At 47.4% G+C, this 22,815-nt stretch overlaps 1 protein-coding gene across 1 annotated transcript in view; it reads left to right on the top strand.

The window, feature by feature from the left end:
• The first annotated feature begins 583 nt into the window (after window positions 1-583).
• The window catches only part of LOC129710407 (formin-like protein 1), a 265,388-nt gene continuing 243,156 nt past the window's right edge, over window positions 584-22,815 (top strand). Inside the window, exon 1 of the mRNA XM_055657387.1 lies at window positions 584-1,129. Within this exon, the coding sequence (XP_055513362.1) occupies window positions 1,001-1,129 (129 nt within the window). The 5' untranslated portion in view covers window positions 584-1,000. The remainder of the gene's footprint in view (window positions 1,130-22,815) is intronic.

The raw sequence follows: 22,815 nt of genomic DNA, 5'->3' as shown, positions 1-22,815 counted from the left end.
AGAGAGGGAGGGCAGGGGTTAGAGGAGGGAGAGGGGGGGGGGGGATTTGGAGAAAGTCAATGGGATGGGGAGAGAGGGAGGGGGTCGGGGAGGAGGAGGGATTGAGGGGGTGAGAGAGGAAGGGGAGCGAGAGGGGGAGAGATGGGAGAGAGACGAAGGGAGGGAAGGGGAGAGAAGAGAGAGGGTTGAGATAGGGAGGGAGGGGAGGGAAGGGAAGAAGAGAGAGAGGGGAGAGAGGGGGCGTTAGGGCCCCGCGGACGGCGCTGCCGGTGCTCCCGGTTTCGCTGGGCTGGGAGCTGGGCAGGTGGTCGTGGCTGCCCGGCCATGGCTACTCCCTTCGTTGCAGCTTCGCCTCCGCCTCTGCCCAGCCGGGGGGGGGGGGGGGGGGGGGGGGGGGGGGGGGGGGAGAGCCGGGCGGCAGCTCTAGGGCAGTGGGCGCTGCACCCCGTCTACCTGCACCTGGTCCACCTGTTCCCCGGGGGAGATGCGTCCCCCCAGAAGCGACCAGTGCACATAGCGCCAGGGTGGAGCAGCGAGCGAGCGAGCGATCGAGCGGGCCGGCGTGGGGGAGTGTGCGGGTCTCCACTCCGCTCGGCTCTGTGCAGAGGCAGCGTCTGCGAGCGCTGAGCGGAAAGCCGAGGTGTCAGTGTGCTGTGTGCAGCTGCCGTGCACGGAACCTTCACTTCCTCTCCAGCAGCGGCCGCTCACTGCCACCTCTCCCCCGCACCCCGCTCGCATGTGTGCGCCCCGACATGGAGCACGTTGGCCCGCAAGCAGCCTGCAACTACCGCGCTGACACTGGGCTCCATCATCACAGCATCCTCCCGGACTATCTCCGTGGGCTCTGAGAGTGTCGCGGCGGCGTTCTGCCCTCTCTCTCTCTCTCTCTCTCTCTCTCTCGCTCTCTGTTATTTTTAATTCGCTGCCCCCGGACTGTGGCCGCGGCTCCATCCTGGATAGTGTGAAGTTGAGCGTGTTGAAGCACTTTGCTGGCGCCAGGATGGGCAATGCTGCCGGCGGCATGGAGCTGTCCCCGGGGAAAGAGATCCGCACACAGCAGCCCAGCGTCCCCAAACTACCCGTGCCCGACAACGAGGGAGAGCTGGAGGAGCGCTTCTCCAGAGTGCTGGTGAGTGAGCACCACACACCACCACACTAGTGAGCACCACACACGCACACACCACACTAGTGAGCACCACACACACACACCACACTAGTGAGCACCACACACACACACCACACTAGTGAGCACCACACACCACCACACTAGTGAGAACCACACACGCCCACACCACTAGAGTGAGCATCACACACACCACACTAGTGAGCACCACACACACCACACTAGTGAGCACCACACACACACACACCACACTAGTGAGCACCACACACGCACACACCACACTAGTGAGCACCACACACACACACCACACTAGTGAGCACCACACACACCTCACTAGTGAGCACCACACACACCACGCACTAGTGAGTACATCACACACACCAGTGAGCACAACACACACTAGTGTGTACATCACACACCACACACTCTTGAGCACAACACACACTAGTGAGTACATCACACACACGCACATACTAGTGAGCACAACACACACTAGTGAGTACAACACACACTAGTGAGTACATCACACACACGCACATACTAGTGAGCACAACACACACTAGTGAGTACATCACACGCTAGTGAGTACATCACACACACACCACACAACAGTAAGCACCACACTAGTGAGCACCACACACACATACATACCACGCACTAGTGAGTACATCACACACACTAGTGAGTACATCACACACACGCACATACTAGTGAGCACAACACACACTAGTGAGTACATCACACACTAGTGAGTACATCACACACACACCACACTAGTGAGCACCACACACACACACATACCACGCACTAGTGAGTACCACACCCCACACTAGTGAGTACCACGCACTGCATGCACACATGTAAACGGACAAATGCAGGTAGTGAGTACCACAGTAGTGCGGCCCACACGCCCCACTAAGGAGGAACGACAGCAGCAAGTATCACAAACCACGGGCAAGGGCAGGTAATGAGTACCACACACACACACTCCACACACAGGGGCAGCCAGGGACGGGTAGTGAGCATCACAAACAGGGTGAGGTTGGCCACCAGCCGCGGGAGTGTCCAGGAGACTTCACAACACACTCATGGAGCCCATCAGAACTTTTCGGTTATTTGTCAATGTCAATTGGTCTGTGGACACTTGCGCAAAGTTCAGGGGGCAGCGGGTGGAGGGAGAGCGGTGCGGGAGTAGTTCCCGGCCGGGTTGGTGAGGCGGGGTTGCGAGGCCTGACCACGTCGTCGCTCTGTGTGTACTAGTGGCGGAGCAGGCGTGTAGTTAATGTTGCACAGTCCGTGTGTGACCCGACCCACTCACACACACGCCTCTCCACACACACGCCTCTCTCTCACACACACGCGCCTTGCACACCTGCGCCTAACAGGCACACACATACCCGCTCCTTGCACACCCGCGCCTTGCACACCTGCGCCTCTCACACACACACGCGCGAGCCTTGCACACCCGCGCCTCACACACACACACCCGCCTTGCCTCACACCCGCGCCTCACACGCGAGCCTTGCACACCCGCGCCTCACACTCACGCATACACACCCACCCGCGTCTTGCACACCACACCACACACTCGCCCACGCCCGCATCGTTGCCACCTATGCCTCACACACACACACTCGCGCCTCAAGCACACACCCCATCTTGCACACCCGTTTCTTGCGCGCGCATCCGCAACCTCACACACATGCACATCAGCGCCTCTCACACACACCCGCAAGGGGTGTTCCTTGCACACACACCCGCACCTCATACACACCCACGCCTCACACCCACGCCTTGCAACCCGTTCCTTGCCCCCACACACCCGCATTGCACACCCGTTCCTTGCACACACACACCCGCAAGGGGTGTTCCTTGCACACACACCCGCACCTCATACACACCCACACACCCACGCCTTGCAACCCGTTCCTTGCCCACACACACCCGCATTGCACACCCGTTCCTTGCACACACACCCGCGCCTCACACACCGCTGCTGCACCGCCAGCAAACACGGTGTTTTAACATTGAAAATGTCTTGGGGCGCCATACACACTGCCCCCTGAAGTCTGGTACGTTGGGTAACGTCTTCATACAGTGTAGGAACAGACCCTTCGGCCCAACATGTCCCAAACTAGTTCCAAACTTCCCGCGTTTGGTCCATATCCCTCAAACCTGTCCCATCCCTGTAAGCATGTTTATAGTCAATGCCCCACCTTGCTCAGTGTCAGCACTAATTGCTTATTTACTGTATTCACAAACGGCCAGTGAATGTAAACCCGACCGGTGTGCTGAGTGCAGGCTGCTTCTGTAAATACTGCATCTGTGTACATGTATATATATCTGTAATGTACAACAACTGCTAGTCAATCGCTGCGGGCTCGGACTGTTTAAATCATACTCTGCTGCCGTGTAGATCAGGCCACCGTAGGGGGTGGAATGTATCCTGAATAAGGATAGCTGCCGTTATTTAATGTTCAGTACTTGAGAATATTTGTTGTACTTGTATTATGGTGGTGGGTTTTTTTGGTATTGTTTTGTATTGTACATATTATTGTAAATGATTACTTTTATATTTGGTTAAAAAAAAACACTGTTGTAAGCGGTGTGGCTGTGGGGCAGTAGGTTGGGCTGCACTGCAATGTTGGGTTGCCCGACGGTGGTGAACACATATTGAGCTGCTACAGGATGCCAACATTACCTGTGCACATGTAGCTGGAGATGTGACGTTGCCCGTGCCGTCTGCATAGCCCCATCTAAAGTGACTTTAGGGACCTGGCCAAGCTGGCCATTCGCCAGTCACGGCGCCAGGTGGAAGAGCCGGCTGCCTGCCCCTTTTCCGGGGTTACATCGCGCCCGGGTGGTACTTGAGAGGGACTACGCGCTGTCCACGGGCGCCATTTCCGGAACCGTTGAGCACCGCGTGGGGGTGGAAGTCATCCTCAATGGGGATTGTAACATCGTTATTTAATACTCAGTATATTTAATATTTAAGAATTGTTTTGCTTTGTACTACTGGTGGTGGCTTTGTTTGTATTGGTGTGTTTATTTTATGTAAATAGTTAATTAAAATTATTATTCTTTAAAGAGTCAAGATACAATTACCTATTATATTGGATAGGATTGCGGGCCAGAGTGCTTGTGGTTGATTGAATGGGCTTTATCTTCAACCTGCGCCCCATGTGTTGCGATGAGGGTGTGCACTGTGTGTGTGGTTTGCACAGTGCACTATAGTGTGTGGTTTGCACTGTGCACTATAGTGTGTGGTTTGCACAGTGCACTATAGCGTGTGGTTTGCACTGTGCACTATAGTGTGTGGTTTGCACTGTGCACTATAGTGTGTGGTTTGCACTGTGCACTATAGTGTGTGGTTTGCACAGTGCACTATAGTGTGTGGTTTGCACTGTGCACTATGTGCGTGTGGTTTACACTGCGTATGGTTTGCACGGTGCACTGTGCGTGTGATTTGCACTGTGCATTATAGCATGTGGTTTGCACTATGCACTGTGTATGTGGTTTACACTGTGCGTATGGTTTGCACTGTGCACTATAGCGTGTGATTTGCACTGTGCACTCTGTGGTTTGCACTGTGCATGTGATTTGCACTGTGCACTATAGCATGTGGTGTGCACTGTGCATGTGGTTTACACTGCGTATGGTTTGCACTGTGCACTATAGCATGTTATTTGCACTGTGCATAGCATGTGGTGTGCGCTGCGCGTGTGGTTTACACTGCGTATGGTTTGCACTGTGCACTATAGCGTGTGGTTTGCACTGTGCACTATAGCGTGTGGTTTGCACTGTGCACTATAGTATGTGGTTTGCACTATGCACTGTGCGCGTGGTTTACACTGCGTATGGTTTGCACTGTGCACTATAGCGTGTGGTTTGCACTGTGCACTATAGCGTGTGGTTTGCACTGTGCAGTATTGGGTGTGTTTTGCACAGTGCACTATAGTATGTGGTTTGCACTGTGCGTTTGGTTTACACTGTGCACTGTGCGTGTGATTTGCACTGTGCACTATAGCATGTGGTTTGCACTGTGCATGTGGTTTACACTGCGTATGGTTTGCACTGTGCACTGTAGCGTGTGGTTTACACTGTGCACTGTGCGTGTGATTTGCACTGTGCACTATAGCATGTGGTTTGCACTGTACACTGTGCGTGTGGTTTACACTGCGTATGGTTTGCACTGTGCACTATAGCGTGTGGTTTGCACGTTGCACTAGAGTGTGGTTTGCACTGTGTATGTGGTTTGCACTGTGTGTGTGGTTTGCACAGTGCACTAGAGCATGTGGTGAAATTAATCACATTGACGCTGATTACCGGTCCTCTCCATTAAAAGTAGCTTCAAATTAAGTTATTTTTAAAGTGTTGATTCTCAAATTAACTGCCTTATTTCGAGTGCCTAATATCAAATAGTGTGGTGATAAAATTTTATTGGTGAAAACGCAATTAAGATAAAGTGCAAAGTCAGTGTCATAGTTTAAACCTTATTTAGTTGCAGGTTCCGTTAGATGTGGCCACGCGGTGTCTCGGCCCATTGCACCCAGCATGGGTTTTCTAGTTTACAGATCGACCAGATATCAAGAGGGTTTGAGTGCTTTGTGATGAATTGTTGGGGAGGAGAGGCCACTGTTTCACCCCACATTATATTTACATTGAACATAGAACTGTGCAGAGGGTCCAGAGGAGGTTTACCAGAATGATCCCTGGGATGATTGGGTTAACATATGATGAGCTTTTGACGGCACTGGGCGCTCGCTGGAGTTTGGAAGGATGAGAGGGTCCTCATTGAAACTTACCGAAGAGTGAGAGGGTTGGGTAGAGTGGATGTGGAGAGGATGTCTCCACGAGTGAGCGAGTCTAGAACCAGAGGGCATAGCCTCAGAATAAAAAGATGGACCTTTAGAAAGGAGATGAGGAGGAATTTCTTTGGTCAGAAGATGGTGAATCTGTGGAATTATTTGCCACAGAAGGCAGTGGAGGCCAAATCAATGGATATGTTTAAGGTGGAGTTTGATAGGTTCTTGATTAGTATGTGTGTCAGGGATTATGGGGAGAAGGCAGAAGAATGGGGTTGAAGGGAAAGATAGATCATCCATGATTGAATGGTGGTGGACTTGATGGGCCGAATAGCCTAATTCTGTTCCTTTGACATGAACTTATGAACTGTACAGCACACGAACGAGCCATTCGGCCCACAAAATTTGTGCTTCACATGATGGTGTTAAATGCCACATTAAATTGATCTATATTCTATGTGGTTATGTACGCTGCATGGAAATACTTTAGTTCTAATATTTCTAGCTATGACCTTGTCAGAGAATAAATCATTAATGGTTATTGATATGACATAATATGAGCAAGATCAAATGCAGCATGAGCTAATTGGTTGGGTATTGTAAATAGAATATTATCAGGACAATTAGTGCAAGGTCTGGCCTATCACAACCTGGAACTCGTTGATGGTAACCCAGTGGAAGAGTGGTTTCCATGGCGAGGGAGAGCTGTTTCCATCAGTAACATTTACTCAGCATTTCCACCATCTGTTAAAGGGACTTGGCACTAGAAAAGTATAGACCCAAAGTGTAGCACACAATCATCTTTAGAGGTGCAGTTAGTGATTCTTTAGACAAGTAAGCAGCCATCCTGTGGACAGGATGGACCCAGACACTGCAGGGAGCTGCTCTACAATCTGTCATGTTGGATGAAGAGGGCACAGTGAGAATAACTGATTTCTAAGTCTATCTTCCTTGTGTCAGGTGTGAACAGTACGATTTAGTACAAGCCTGGAGCTATTCAATATTCAGCCTGCACTCCAGCAATGGAAGTTTTAACTACAGCTGAGCATTCACTCCTGCTCATCGCTTCATGTCCTCCTGGATACCTCGTCCATCAGGTAGACAAGTTGTGTCTCCTTTTGGCCCTATGTGTTGAGCAGCTTCTGTGGAGAATGTTTCATGCCCACAGGCATCTGTTCTGAACAGAGCCTGTTTACATAGTCTTGAGTGAATTCACACTTTATACCCTTCATGATAAAGTATTTATGGGGTGGGGTGTTGTTAGTGGCCCCACCCCTCACCTTTTGATAACCACTGGTTTTAAAGGTGAAATTCTAACTTTAAATATAGCAGCAGGACTGATAAATAGCAAGTAAGCGTTGCATTACAAACATGGCAGGAAAGATCATCTCCAACAAGAGAGGCCTGTCCCACTTGGTGATTTTTTCGGCGACTGCCGGCGTCATATTACTGTGGCCAAAAGATCTTGAACATTTCACAATCCAGCGGCGACAAAAAATGTTGTGACTTGAAAAAACACCGCACGTCAATAGGTCATCACGCCACGTCACCGCCGCGCGTTTTACGGTGTCCTGATATGTCAGTCAATGATGCCGGCAGTCACCCAAAAATTCGGCAAGTGGGACAGGCCCTTAACTGCCTTGATCTGTAGTAGAGTTCCCATTGCTACGATCCACACCATCATTCTACGGTTGACCAGGCACTGAACTAGACCATCATGGTTCCATGAAGAGTGGGGTATCTGACAGCAAGCAGCTTATCTCTTCTGTCCAAAGTCTTTCCACCATCTGCAAGGCACACGTTAGAGTGGGATTAAGTATGCTCCTCTTGTCTGGACGAGTGCATCCATTGACACTAGAAGCTCAGCACCATACATGGCAAAGTCATCTGCTTAAATGATACCACATCCACCACCCGAAACATTCATTCCCTCCACTACCGGCTTAATGTGGCTGCACTTTGTACCATCTACAGAATGCATTGTGGTTATTTGCTTGGATAATTCAACACATCCAAAGCTAATCAAAAGATTTACGAGGATGTTGCCATGTTTAGAGGCAAACCAGGCAAATGGAGTTGCTCTACCATACAAACCTGCCCTGGTTTGACTTCCCAAAATACAACTACTTGCATCTGAAGAAGTCTGAAGAAGGGTCTCGACCCGAAACGTCACCCATTCCTTCTCTTCAGAGATGCTGCCTGTCCCGCTGAGTTACTCCAGCATTTTCTGTCTATCTTCGGTTTATATCTGCATCCGCAGTTCCTTCCTACACTACTTGCACCTATCTGCATTAAGCCCAGAGATGGGCTTTCAATCCTTGCCGAGATGGTTGGTAAAGAGAGGAACCATCCCTCTGAGGTGAAACTGAAGCAAATCAACATCCCAAACTAGTGCTGTTACATGTGGGAGCTTTGTGTAGGCTTCCCAGAGGCCATACTCACAAATCTCACAATGATAGTTGGTCTTTGAAAGGTTGTGAAACATTGCAGTCTCTGCAAACATGAATCATTTTCTAGGATCTGAGAGCCATACTGTGTAGAAGCAGGCCCTTCAGCCCACAGAGTCTCATACACTCACCTGTACTAACTCTACTAATTCCATTTCAGTCTTCCCACACACTACCCATAAAAGCTCTTCATACTCCACATCTCATCTAGACATTAGTCGAAATTTACAGTGGACAATGAAATGTGGTGCAGTGCTGGAGCTGCTGCCTCACCTGGGTTCCTGAGACCTGGGTTCGATCCTGACCTCGGGTGCTGTCCGTGTGGAGTTTGCCCATTATCCCTATGACCATGTAGATTTCCTTCCAGATGCTCTGGTTTCCTCCCACATCCCAAAGACGTAGGGGTTTGTAGGTTAATTGCCCCTGGTGTTTAGGGGGTGATTGATGGCCGGCGTGGACGAAGGGCCTGTTTCCATGCTGTATCATGAAACTCAATTAAACCACACTAAACTAAACTAAAGGAAACTGGAGCACGTTAGACAAAGGGAGAATGTGCAAACTCCACACAGACCAGGTGGGGGTTAGGACTGAGCTGTGAGGCAGCAGCTCCACTCTGCTGAGAATTATTGGTGAATAATTGGTTTGGAAGTGACATACAGCAAGGTTCCAACCCAGGAATGCAAATGTAAGAACGGTATGGAAAAGAACTACGAATATTTAAAAGACGCTAGGACAGGTACATGAAAAGGAAAGGCGTAGAAAGATATGGGCCAAACATGGGCAAATGGGATGAGTATTGATGGGGTATCTTTGTCGACATTGATCAATAGGGCTGAAGGGCCTGTTTCCATCTGTATGACTATGACTATAAAGTGTTGAACATACACTGCAGGCCTGTAAAGGTGACATGGCAGCTTATGTTTTCAGGTTCAGATTTTAACCTCAGTGTTTTCCCATTTCACGTTCTGGCTTGCTGTATATTGGGCATCATTTAACACATGGGTAGCATGAAACTAGGTAGCATGAGGCAGCCAGGGTGCCTTTCCTAGATAACTTAGGGCTCAGTGTGCTTCTTTGCCCTGAGGTTTTGATTGAATTGTAGGTGGCCAGTGTTTGTGAGATGTAACTAGTGCTCCGCACTCATCCACTGAGTCCAAATTTGGCAAGTTGATTGCTCGTGCATCCTTGAGCTCACATATTCAGCTGTTCAGTTTTAAAGTATAAATCCAGTTCCCCACTGTCTCGGATGTCAACAACCATTATTACAATGCTTCAGTGCTACTTTGTAGAAAGATCATCTAAACAATTGAGAACTTATCTGCAGCCCGCTGGCAGTGACTCTTGTTATCCTGGCTAATGTATCTTTAATAGTTTAATCTCTTCACGCTCAGTGTGTAGATCAGACTGGATAGGTTTGAAATGCTGCTAATTTCGGAACATGTGACATTGACCTGTAATTGTAGTGCGGTTTGCACGGCAGAGTTTGCAGCTTGGGACGATGTCAGCTGATGTTAAACGCGTCAATTAGTGCTGATGTGGCCAGATGGAGGGGAATGTACTACAGACATCACCTGTCTACATGATCAGACTGCTCACTATACTCGCTATTTTGCTGAACCTTGCATGCTCTACAGACCCAGAGGGTGTTACATAACAAGCAATGCATGTGAGAGGAAGTGAAACTCTTTGCTCTTGGACTGTTACCTTGTCTAAGGTGTGTCTAACGTGAGCTTCTGCCCAATTCCAAAGGAGTATTCTGGAATATTGTGCCAGCCAAGATAAATATGGATGATATATATTGCTATTGCACACTCAGACTTCTGCTACTGTAGTTACTGTTGTTTTCCCGGTGAGGAGGGAGGGTGAGGTTGCAAGATAGGATGAGAGGTCAAAGGCTCATTTGTCACATGCACCACATGGGAACTCTAACAAGGAAACGCTTAACGTCTTACTGTGGTTGTACATTTGCTCTTTGACATAACGATAGCAACCAATAAATATTGAACATTATCAGCTATTCTAAGTAAGCCAGCTTGTCAAAGTATGTAGGCCAAGTATAGTGGTTCAAAGTGGGTTGTAGGTTGTGGGTGCAGGGTGATACAAGGACCTGATGGTTGAATGCAAGCGTCTGGACATAGTGATCTCAGGCTCCACTTCCGCCTTCCTGCCAGTAGTAACAAGATGGGAGGGTGGCCACAGTGGTGTGGGTCTTTGACGTTAACTGCTTCTACAGGCAACGCTTTGATGATGGGAGATCAGTACTGTGATGGACCAGGCAATGTCTACCACTTCCTGTAGCCTTGAGTGTTTGAATTACTGAACCATGTTGTGATGCAATCCGACAGTGCGCTCTCTCATTGTTCCCCTATAAAAGTAGAATAGAGCCTTTGGCAAACATGCTCAAACTTCCCAAACCACTGAGCAAGTAGAGGCATTGGTGAGCTTCCCTTGTGATTGCATTAATGCACTGGGCCTTGGCCAGATCATCAGAGATGTGTACACCCAGGAACTTGCAGCTGTAGTCCCTCCACACTGCTGCCCTGCCCCTACAGCAGATACAGCTTTCTCTTCTTCAAGTGGGTGGCATGGTGGTAAAGTTCCTGCCTTACAGTGCCACAGACCCGGGTTCAATCTTGACCAGGTGCTGTCAGTATGGAGTTTGTACGTCCTCCGTGCAACCGCATTGGTTTTCTCCGTGTGCTCTGGTTGCCTCCCACACTCCAAAGACGTACATGTTTGTATGTTAATTGGCTTCGTATAAATTGTAAATTGCCCCGTACTGTGTGTAGGGTAGTGTTAGTGTGCGGGGATCGCTGGTCGCTGCGGATTTGGTGGGCCAAAGAGCCTGTTTCCGTGCTGTATCTCTAAACAAAACTAAACTAAGGTCATCAGTCAGCTTCTTGGTCTTACTAATATTGAGAACAGGCTTACTGTTCTGGCACCACTCCCTCCTGTACTCTGACTAAAATGTGCAGTTACGTCTTGGCGGATAAGGATCTAATAGATCCATTTTGAGTGCTGTTTAAATAAGAGTATATTCATGCTTGACTGCTAAGTAGCCTCCAATAGTCTACATGAATGCAATAGATACATTTTGTAAACCCTAATTGATTCTTTGCTTTGCTGATAACCTACAGTCCTGCTTTGACTGCACTGACTGGAATGTGTTCAGATGAATATACAGGCACTGTGACATCATATGTCAGCTTTTGAGAGGACAGTTGCATTCCCACTAGACCCAGACCCGGACCCGGACCAGGTTCAACAATGACAAGCACTGGTTTACAGCAGAACTCCGACAACTCAGACAGCTCCGCCAGTCTCCAGGTGAGGCCTACATGAGCGGGGAGGCAGTCAAAGTACAAGCTGAGAAGAGGAATCAGAACTGCCAAGGAAAGGTACTCTGAAACATTGAGGAGCAGCTAGTGACACTTCTTCAGTTTAGAAAGGCTTGCAAGAAATCACCAGCTACGAGGAAACTCCCCCCCCACTCCTTGGACAATTGTCAGCTGACCAATGACCTGAACGAGTTCTACTGCACGTTCGATAGACAGAAACATAACCTGTCCCTCCTCCACCCACCCCTCCCCAATCACCACTTCACACCTACTCACAGCCTGACTCCAGTCTGTAAAGACTGGGCCCTCGTCCACTACCCACCCCTTCGTTGCTGCCCAACATCAGTCTGGCCACTTCTCCATCACTAACAATAGCAATTGAGGAGGTGGAGAAACTATTCAGGAGACAGAAATGCCGGAAATCTCAAAGACCGGACAATGTTTCCCCCTCTACCCTCCAGCTCTGTGCTGAACAACTGGCTCCAGTCTACACAGGCATTTCCAATCTGTCCCTGCAAACCTGCACTGTCCCTGCCTGCTTCAAAGTCTTCACTATTGTCCCTGTACCCAAAAAGGCAAGGATTACTGGTCTTAATGACTACAGGCCTGTCGCACTGACCTCTGTAGTCATGAAGACACTCGAAAGGCTTGTGCTGGCCAAGCTGAAAAATAACACAAACCCCCTGCTGGACCCCCTACTGTTTGTATACTGGGCAAATAGATTAGTGGATGATGCAGTCAATCTAGGCCTGCACTTCATCCTCCAGCACCTAGACCACCAGGGGACCTGTGCGAGGATTTTATTTGTGGATTTTAGCTCTGCATTCAACACCATTATGCCAGAGCTACTACACTCCAAACTTCCAGTTGTCTGTGCCTGAACACTTCTGTCAGTGAATCACCAACTTCCTGACAGACAGGAAGCAGCATGTGAGGCTGGGAAAGCTCATCTCTCCCGCAGACCCTCAGCATAGGAGCACCGCAAGGCTGCGTACTCTCCCCTCTCCTTTACTCTCTCTACACCAATGACTGCACCCCCACGGACACCTCTGTCAAGCTTCTCAAGTGTGCGGACGACACAACCCTGATTGGACTGATCTAGGATGGGGAGGAATCTGCCTACAGACAGGAAGTGACACAGCTGGTGCCTTTGTTACAAACTGGAGCTCAATTCTCTTAAGACAGTGGAATTGATTGTAGACTTTAGGAGAGCTTTCCTCCCCTCCCCCCCCACTCACCTTTAACAACATCACACTCCACATCTGTGGAGTCATTTAAGTTCCTTGGAACCATCATCTCCAGGGACCTTAAATGGGAGTCCACCATCGACTCCACAGTCAAAAAGGCCCAACAGAGGATGTACTTCCTGCGGCAGATGAGTAAGCACAATCTGCCACAGGTAATGATGTTCCAGTTTTATACTGCCATCATAGAGTCTGTCCTCACCTTCTCCATCATGGTCTATTCTATTCTATTCTATTCTATTTGCTGCTAATTTGCCACATGGCACAGAAACAGGCACTTTGGCCCACCATGTCAATGTGGACCATTGAGAATCTATCTATATTGATCCCATTTGGTTATAAGCATCTTCCCATGTTGTCCTAATATGGATTAATGAGAACAGCCACACAAAGCTGGAGTAATTCAGCGGGTCAGGCAGCATCTCTGAAGAAAAGGAATAGGTGACGTTTTGGGTCGAGACCCATCTTCAGTCTGAAGAAGGGTCTCGACCCGAAATGTCACCTATTCCTTTTCTCCAGAGATGATCCCTGACCCGTTGAGTTACTCCAGGTTTTTGTATCTGTCTTCAGTTTAAAACCGCATGTGCAGTTCCTCCTTATACATGGATTAATGAGTTTCTGGTGCAGTCTAGCAGTATATATAATGAGGCTCGGGTTCCTGCAAATAGCTTTGAGCCCAGATGTCTCCAACATCAAGGGACTGCACTGGTCCTGAATGGAGGCTGAGAGGCATGGGGAATGAGAAGGGAGACAGGTTCTTGGACCACGTTATACTGAGTGAATGTCGGTGATGCCAGTACATTGCCCATCAACATTGTACTTTCCTAGTTGACCTGCAGTCTATGTAAATGCTCTTATTCAATGCTCTTGTCAATCGTGACATAGTATTTCATTTGTTTATAAATGAACATAATTAATATATTCAGTCCACTAACCTGAACACAAAGACTCGAGTGCAAGGGTTATCTTTCAAAAAGGCAATAAACTGGGGCTGCTCTTTATGTTCATTCTCTATTATTGGAGAAATCTGGGGATTTTTGTTTGTGGAACCTGCCTATGAGCAGAATAGTTGTGCCTTAGTCATGGGATGTCACTTACTATGAAGTGCTGTGCGAAAGCCCCCGAGGTGTGCTTGGCTGTGACTGGAGAAGTTTATCGTTTCAATGTGTTTGTAGACAATGTGGCATTTCCCAACCCGGGGCTCACGGCTATGAAATTGTCTGCTCGCTCGGACAAGTGTTACAATATAATCCAGTCATCACAGGGAGAGGTTTGGGGTTAAGGGGGCTTGCTGTTGACCTACCGTTCTCTACAGGGCATGAGGGGCTGCTGCTAGAGCTTAACTTTACAGATACAGCACAGAAACAGGCCCTTCTGTCCACCCTGACCAGCGGTCACCCACCCTCCATGCTAGGGATGATTTACAATTTACAATTTTATCAAAGCTAATTAACCTACAAACCTGTGTGTCTTTGGAGTGTGGGAGGAAACCGGAGCACCCGGAGAAAACCTATGCAGACATAGGGAGAATGTACAAACTCATACAGATAGCGCCCATGGTCAGGATTGAACCCGGTACTCCAACCATTTCTTTATAGTTAATGTCCACTAATCCAGGCAGGTAAACCCTTTCTGGACCATCAGCAAAGCCTCCACACCTCTTCCTGTGACCTGGGTGTGCAAACCTGACCGTTTGTGTGGAGTTTGCCTTACCCTGTGTGACTGTGGTTTCCTCACACTACCTGTGTGACTTGGTAAGCTAATGGCCACTGTAAGTGGATGCCTGGATGCAGTGGGCTGAAGTCTTGTGTAATTCTGTGACTGTGTAATGCCAACTTGGATAACATGGGACGGATAATGAACTGACAAGATTATAGACCAGAGGAAGAGACTGGAAGTTGGTGGTGGTATTGTACACAGCCCTTCCCGTCTCTTCCTCTGCATGAATGTATGTAAGTCTCTGTGGGATTAGATGGAGCCTGACCTGCTGGAAGCGTACAACTGATGTGGTTATTAACTGGGGCAGGAGGAATGGCATCATCACCATCATCTGCAAGCAGATTTATACCTGGTGTGACCAAGAGATGTTCTTGATGCTGGAAGATGTCTTGAATTCTAATAGTTGTGTAAGTGGTGATATCTGGTGATATCAATCATCAGTGTCTCTTAATATCCCTCTCATTGCTTTTTGGATCTTCCAGGCAATTACTGTTACTTTTGCTACTTGTTTCATTTCCAACTGTGAGGGTGTGTCAGCACCAACCTGAGTGATGAGCCACTTGGCCTTTAATTGCTTCTGCTTGCTATCAATAGCAAGGAGGAGTCCCATTCAATTGGTGAAACCAGGGCGAGGAATTTGAGCAAGCATTGTAAACCTGGATATGCTGTCCTGAGATTACGAGAATATTCTATAGAGTTCATCAATGTACACCCTCCGTTAGAAATCATGTATTTCTGGGTATGGAACGGATGTATGTCATGAAGTCTTGGCCAAGGGGAAGTACAAAACTCAAGCAGTTCATCAGTAATTGTTCAGATAATACCTCTGGGGATGGCACCATTTAGCAAGATGTCGCTGCACTCAATATAAAAATAACTGCAATAAATGTACCTCTTTACAAGAAGCAGAAAAAGTTGTGGAATTAACTGGGAATCCGCACTACCTTATCTTGACTTTATTACGATTCTCCTTTGATTTCGTAACTATGAAGCACCAAAAAAATTTTAGATAATGTATCAGTTCTTTTAGTCCTTAAACTACCCATTAGAGTTAATTCAAAGGATGGATACAAAATCCATGCTAAAAATCAAAGATGCAAATTGGGAAGCTGGCAACCTTTTGCAGAGGATACTACATATTTATCAATTATTTATGACCTCATAGAGTCAAAGAGTGATACATTGTGGAAACGGGGCCTTCAGCCCAACGCCCACACCGGCCAATATGTCCCATCTACACTAGTCCCACCTGCTTGTGTTTGGTCCAATCACTCTAATCCTGTCCTATCCAAATGCTTTTTACCCGTTCGGATAGTACCTGCCTTAATTACCTCCTCTGGCAGCTCGTTCCATACACCTTCTGTGTAAAGAAAGTTGCCCCTCAGGTTCCTATTAAATCTCTCCCCCCCCTCAAACATATGTCTACTGGTTCTTGATTCCCCTACTCTGGGTAAAGGACCCTGTGTGTTTATCCTATCTATTCCTCTCCATTCACCGCCCATTACCTAGTTTATTGAACGCAAGGTGGGAAGTTACATTTGCACATCAAGAGCTTTCAATCGATTGTTGTAGAGAATGCCAGGGTGGTGATGAGCCATACAGAACCAAGGTGGATAATCATGACATTTTCCATTGATGGAGGTAGGAAGTGGGAATTGTGCAGTTTAATTGTTATAGCTCTGAAATATCAAATAAATGGAAAGTCCTCTATCTATCCGTCATTTCGTTTATCAAACTAATACAATTGTGACAACACAGAATATTGTTCAATTTTGTCTGAGCTATCAGCTGGTCCTTACCTTTGTCCCTTTGTCCCTGCAGTTTTCCTCATCCCACTATTTATTCATTTCCTTTATGAAAGTCGCAATTTAATCTGCTCCCATCAACCTTTCCGGAGGTGAGTCATCAATCATGGTTACTCACTGCTTCAAAACATTTTTCATCGTGTCATCTGTTCTGTTGCCAGTAACCTTAAGTCTCCCCACTCCGCTCCTTAGCTTTTTTTGCTGAATAAAGTTTTCAAAACACTTTGTGACTTTGTATTAAATCACATCTCAACCTATTTTACTCAAGGGAGGACAACCTCTTCTTCAGATCAATTTAATCGATCTATCCTGCACCATCTCACAAGCCTTTGTACTGTTCCTGCAGTACTCTGAACATGACCAGGCCAACATCTGGAGAGGCTGAGCATCACTCCTCATCTCAAAGCCTTTTGTCATGATCAGAGATGGCATTCAACCAGTCCACTGATTTGAATTTGTCCACTGATTTATCCCCTGTTATATGATGTTTCTACCATTCAAAATATATGACTTAATTCGTCAAGTGATCCATCCACTCTGTGGCTGCCCAGTCCCTCCAGCCACTCTGTATGTGTTCCTGAATCTCTCTCCATCTTTCCTACTTCTGCCTGCCGTGTTATTTGCAGCTTTTGAACCTGTAGCCCGTACCAAACGTTTATGTCATTGTCAAGAGAAGGGCTACCACCTAACGCTCGCCTGAAAAGCAGCTCCTCAATGATGCTATTTCCCAGATACATACAACACCCTCCATAATGTTTGGGACAAAGACCCATCATTTATTTATTTGCCTCTATATTCCACAATTTGAGATTTGTAATAGAACAAATCAGATGAGGTTAAAGTACACAGTGTCAGATTTTATTAAAGGCCATTTTTAAACATTTTAGTTTCACCATGTAGAAATTCCAGCTGTGTTTATACATAGCCCCCCATTTCAGGGCATCATAATGTTTGGGACACATGGCTTCATAGGCATTTGTAATTGCACAGGTGTGTTTAATTGCCTCCTTAATGCAGGTATAAGAGAGCTCTCAGCACTTAGTCTTTCCTCCAGTCTTTCCATCACCTTTGGAAACCTTTATTGCTGTTTATCAACAGTTTCCATTTTTAGACTGTGAAACAAGAATAAAACTGTTAGAGACATCAGCCAAACCTTAGGCTTACCAAAATAACTGTTTGAAACATCATTAAGAAGAAAGAGAGCACTGGTGAGCTGACTAATCACAAAGGCACTGGCAGGCCAAGGAAGACCTCCACAGCTGATGACAGAAGAATTCTCTCTATAATAAAGAAAAATCCCCAAACACCTGTCCGACGGATCAGAAACACTCTTCAGGAGTCAGTGGTGGATTTGTCAATGACCACTCTCCGCAGAAGACTTCATGAACAGAAATACAGAGGCTACACTGCAAGATGCAAGCCACAAGAAATGGGATGGCCAGGCTACAGTTTGCCAAGAAGTACTGAAAAGAGCAACCACAGTTTTGAAAAAAGGTGTTGTGGACAGATGAGATGAAGATTAACTTATATCAGAGTGATGGCAAGAGCAAAGTATGAAGGAGAGAAGGAACTGCCCAAGATCCAAAGCTTACCACCTCATCTGTGAAACATGGTGGTGGGGGTGTTATGGCCAGGACATGTGTGGCTGCTGAAGGAACTGGCTCACTTATCTTCATTGATGATACAACTGCTGATGATAGTAGCATAGTAGTAGATGGAGACGGCAGGCACGTGTTATTGATTGGGGACAATCAGCCATGATCACAATGAATAGCGGTGCTGGCTCAAAGGGCCGAATGGCCTCCACCTGCACCTATTTTCTATGTCTATATTTCTATAATGAATTTTTAAGTGTAGAGACACTTCTCAAGTTCAAACAGATGCCTCAAAACTCATTGGCCAGCAGGCAGTTCATTTTACAGCAAGACAATGATCCCAAACATCCTGCTGAAGCAACACAGGAGTTTTTCAAAGGTAAAAAAGATCAAATCTTGAGTGGTCAAGTCAATCACCTGATCTGAACCCAATTGAGCATGCCTTTTATATGCTGAAGAGAAAACTGAAGGGGACTAGCCCCCAAAACAAGCATAAGCTAAAGATGGCTACAATACAGGCCTGGCAGAGCATCACCAGAGAAGACACCCAGCAACTGGTGATGTCCATGAGTCGCAGATGTCAAGCAGTCATTGCATGCAAAGGGTATGCAACAAAATACTAAACACGACTACTTTCATTTACATGGCATTGCTGTGTCCCAAACATGCTGCCCTGAAATGGGGGGACTAACCTCTTGACCACTTTTTCAAGCCTTCAGAATGTTTATCACTTTGATGAGGTCCCCTCCTTATCCTGAAAAGCTCACTTACATCCCCCCTCTCTCCGTCCCTCACCCCATCCTAGTCATCGTCCTAGTTTCGCTGTCGTCCTGCTGATTATCAATGTTTGTACTGCTCGTTTTCACCTTCCCCACAGTCAACAATGGACCATTGTGGGCTCCACCTTTCCTTGATCATCATTGCTGGTTTTAATCTAGTTTCATTCATTTGTTCTATGTATCTTTTCATATCTCAGTTCCCTCTCCCCTGACTCTCAGTTTGAAGGAGGGTCTCGACCTTAAACATCACCTATTCCTTTTCTCCAGAGATGCTGCCTGTCCCGCTGAGTTACTCCACATTTTTGTGTCAATCTTCCTGCTATATCCTCTTACTGTAAGATTCACACTAGCAAACCTGTGCCATATTACCTCCATAGAAACATAGAAAATAGGTGAATGAGCAGGCCATTCGGCCCTTCGAGCCTGCACCGCCATTCAATATGATCATGGCTGATCATCCAACTCAATATCCAATACCTGCCTTCTCTCCATACCCCCTGATCCCTTTAGCCACAAGGGCCACATCTAACTCCCACTCAAATATAGCCAAAGAACTGGCCTCAACTACCTTCTGTGGCAGAGAATTCCAGAGATTCACCACTCTCTGTGTGAAAAATTATGTTCTCATCTCGGTCCTAAAAGACTTCCCTCTTATCCTTAAACTGTAACTCCTTGTTCTGGACTTCCTCAACATCGGGAATAATCTTCCTGCACCTAGCCTGTCCAACGCCTTAAGAATTTTGTAAGTTTCTATAAGATCCCCCCTCAATCTTCTAAATTCTAGCGAGTACAAGCCGAGAGGAAAGTTTACCTTTCCTGCAATAAGGTCGGTGATGATTTTGCTTTGAACTCTTTTGTAACTTCATCAAAGAAACTCATAATTTCTTTTAATAAACCAGTGTCCGTGTTCCTTTATTAATCCAGCTCGGCAGAGTGGCGAATACTTTAAACATTGCCTATCGCCAGGTTCAGCTGAGTGCCAAGTTCTTGCACTTCATGCTTGTCTTCTCTTCTCAGTGTGGTGTTTTGGGTGAGGGGACTGTGTGATGCCAACAGGTGCCTGCCACATGATGGATAACCAATAATGAATTTTAACTACTGCTTGGAATTCATTTAACTCATATTGAAGGAAGTGACTCAGAATGGATTGAACTCAGGCAGTTGTTGTGATCATCCGGTCTGTTACTTTGCACCTTTTAAGTTACAAAATGTCAGGCAGATATGTCAGAGTCTCATACTCAGGCTGGAGTAACTCAGCGGATCAGGCAACATCACTGGAGAGAAAAAAAATGTTCTCCAGAGATGCTGCTTGACCCCCTGAGTTACTCCAGCACTTTGTGTATACCTTCGGTATAAACCGGCATCTGCAGTTCCTTTCTCCACGCTGTAAATACATGACTTTGGTAACAATAGAACATATTTCCCATGTTTCACATCAGTTGTAATTGTGAGCAGAGAATTGTGCAGTGAAGAAAAAAAAGTTTTAAAAGTTCTGGTTGCTGAAAGAGAAATCCTGTGCTTTGTGATGCCATGAAGTGCTTCACAGTCGATGAAGCAACAAAGTTACATACCACAAGCTCCCATAACCATCTGTGTAAAAATGGACAGCTTATTGTTGACAGCAGGATAAAAATTGGCCAGTCGCCAGAGAGAACTCCGCTGTGGCTTCTAGGGGAGATATAGCCCTTCGTTCCATCGAGTTTGGGCTGACCATAAACCTCCCAATTGCATCACCCCATATTATTACCAATTTTCTTTAATTCTCCCCACATTCTCAACAACTCCCCTCTGATACTACCTGTAACAAACACAAGAGCAATTTTAACCTACTAGCCCTCGCATCAATTGAATGTCGGAGAAAACCGGAGCACTGACGGAAATCGGTGCTGTCACTGGAGAAGGTGGTAACTCCACTAACACAGCCCCGGGGTCAGCAATGAACCAGGGTCACTAGAGCTGTGAGGCAGCGACTCTTCAGCTGCCCAAAACAATGCCATACAGTTCGCAGATGTTCATCTGTTTGGGAGGACGGTTTGCAGTCTTGTAATAGTTAGCACTTCAGCTGTGCAGCACTTTGGAGTGGGAGTCGGACCAGCTGACTGGGAGATGAGGATGCTATACGGTGACACCTCAGAAGCTGCTGATGAAAGAAAATTAGTTGCAACTTCTGCATCTTGCAGCTTTATCAGAAGTTGCAGGGCGGCACGGTGGTACAGCGGTAGAGTTGCTGCCTTGTGGAGCCAGAGACCCAGGTTCGATCCTGACTATGGGTGCTGTCTGTACACAGTGTGTACCTTCTCCCCGTGTCCTGCGTGGGTTTTCTCCAGGAGCTCCAGTTTACTCCCATACTCCAAAGACGTAAGGTTTGTAGGTTAATTGGCTTCAGTAAAAATTGTAAATTGTTCCTTGTGTGTAGGATAGCGTTAGTGTACGGGGATTGTTGGTCGGCGCGGACAGGGTGGACCAAGTGGGCCTGTTTCCACGCTGTATCTTGAAACAAAAATAAACTAAACTAAACAAAGATTCAATGTCCCATCTCCAACGGACCCCCTCCTCTTGGACCCCCCCCCTCATGGCCATCTACCTGCTTTAGATCTGTTTATTTTAAACTGCCGGCGGGACATCAACTGCCTCAACTTCTCCACTCCCCTGTCTGGGAGGTGCCGTGGTAGTCTGGTGCGCTGACCTCTACCGGGCTTAGGCGCCAACTCTCAGACACCTCCTCCTACTTATCCTTGGACCATGACCCCACAGACGAGCACCAGGCCATTACCTCAAACACTATCACTGACTTGACTTCATCACATCCAGCTCCCTGCCCTCCCAAGCCTCCAACCTCATCGTTTCCCAGACCCACACAGCCCGATTTTATCTTCTCCCCAAAATCTACAAACCTGACTGTCCTGATAGACCCATTATTTCTGCTTGTTCAAATCCCACCAAACTTATTTCCACATACCTCGACTCCATCCTGTCCTCCTGGTCAAATCCCTCCCTACCTATGTCCAAGACACCTCACACACTCTTCGTCTCCTTCATGACTTCCGTTTTCCAGGCCTACATTCCCTCATCTTCACCATGGATGTCCAGTCACTCTAATCTCCATCCCCCACCAGGAGTGTCTTAAAGCCCTCTGTTTCTTCCTCGACCGCAGACCAACCAATCCCCGTCTACTAATACTTTCCTCCGCCTTGCGGAGCTGGCCCTTACCCGTAACAACTTTTCCTTTGACTCCTCTCATTTCCTCTAAATCCAAATCCAGGGTGACCATTTCTGACATCTCCCTACCGTTTCTAGACCTCACCATCTCCACCGCAGGTAACAGACTACTGACCGACATCTACTACAAACCCACTGACTCCCATGGCTATCTGGACTACACTTCTTCCCACTCTGCTTCCTGTAAGGACTCTATCCCCATCTCCCAATTCCTCCGTCTACGCCGCATCTGCACCCAGGATGAGGTGTTCCAGACCAGGGGATCGGAGATGTCCTCATTCTTTAGAGAACGGGGGTTCCCCTCTTCTATTATAAATGAGGTGCTCTTCTATACCCTGTGACTCTGCTCTCAATCCCCATCCCCCTACTCGTAACAAGGACAGAGTCCCCCTTGTCCTCACCTTCCACCCCACCAGCCATCACACATAATAGATAATCCTCCGATATTTTCGCCACCTCCAACGGGATCCCACCGCTGGCCACATCTTCACATCTCCCCTTTCTGCTTTCCGCAGAGACCGCTCCCTCCGTAACTCCCTGGTCAATTCGTCCCTTCCCACACAAACCACCCCCTCCCCTGGTACTTTGCTACCGCAGGAAATGCTACACTTGTCGCTTTAACTCTCCCCTCGACTCCATTCAATGACCCAAGCAGTGTTTCCAGGTAAGGCAGAGGTTCACCTGCACCTGCTCCTGAGTTTCTCCAGCATTTTTGTTTACCAGAGATTCAATGATGTTCTT

This window comes from Leucoraja erinacea, chromosome 27 (assembly GCF_028641065.1).
Source record: "Leucoraja erinacea ecotype New England chromosome 27, Leri_hhj_1, whole genome shotgun sequence".
Lineage (NCBI taxonomy): Eukaryota > Metazoa > Chordata > Chondrichthyes > Rajiformes > Rajidae > Leucoraja > Leucoraja erinaceus.
This window is presented reverse-complemented; position numbering and strand designations above follow the sequence as displayed.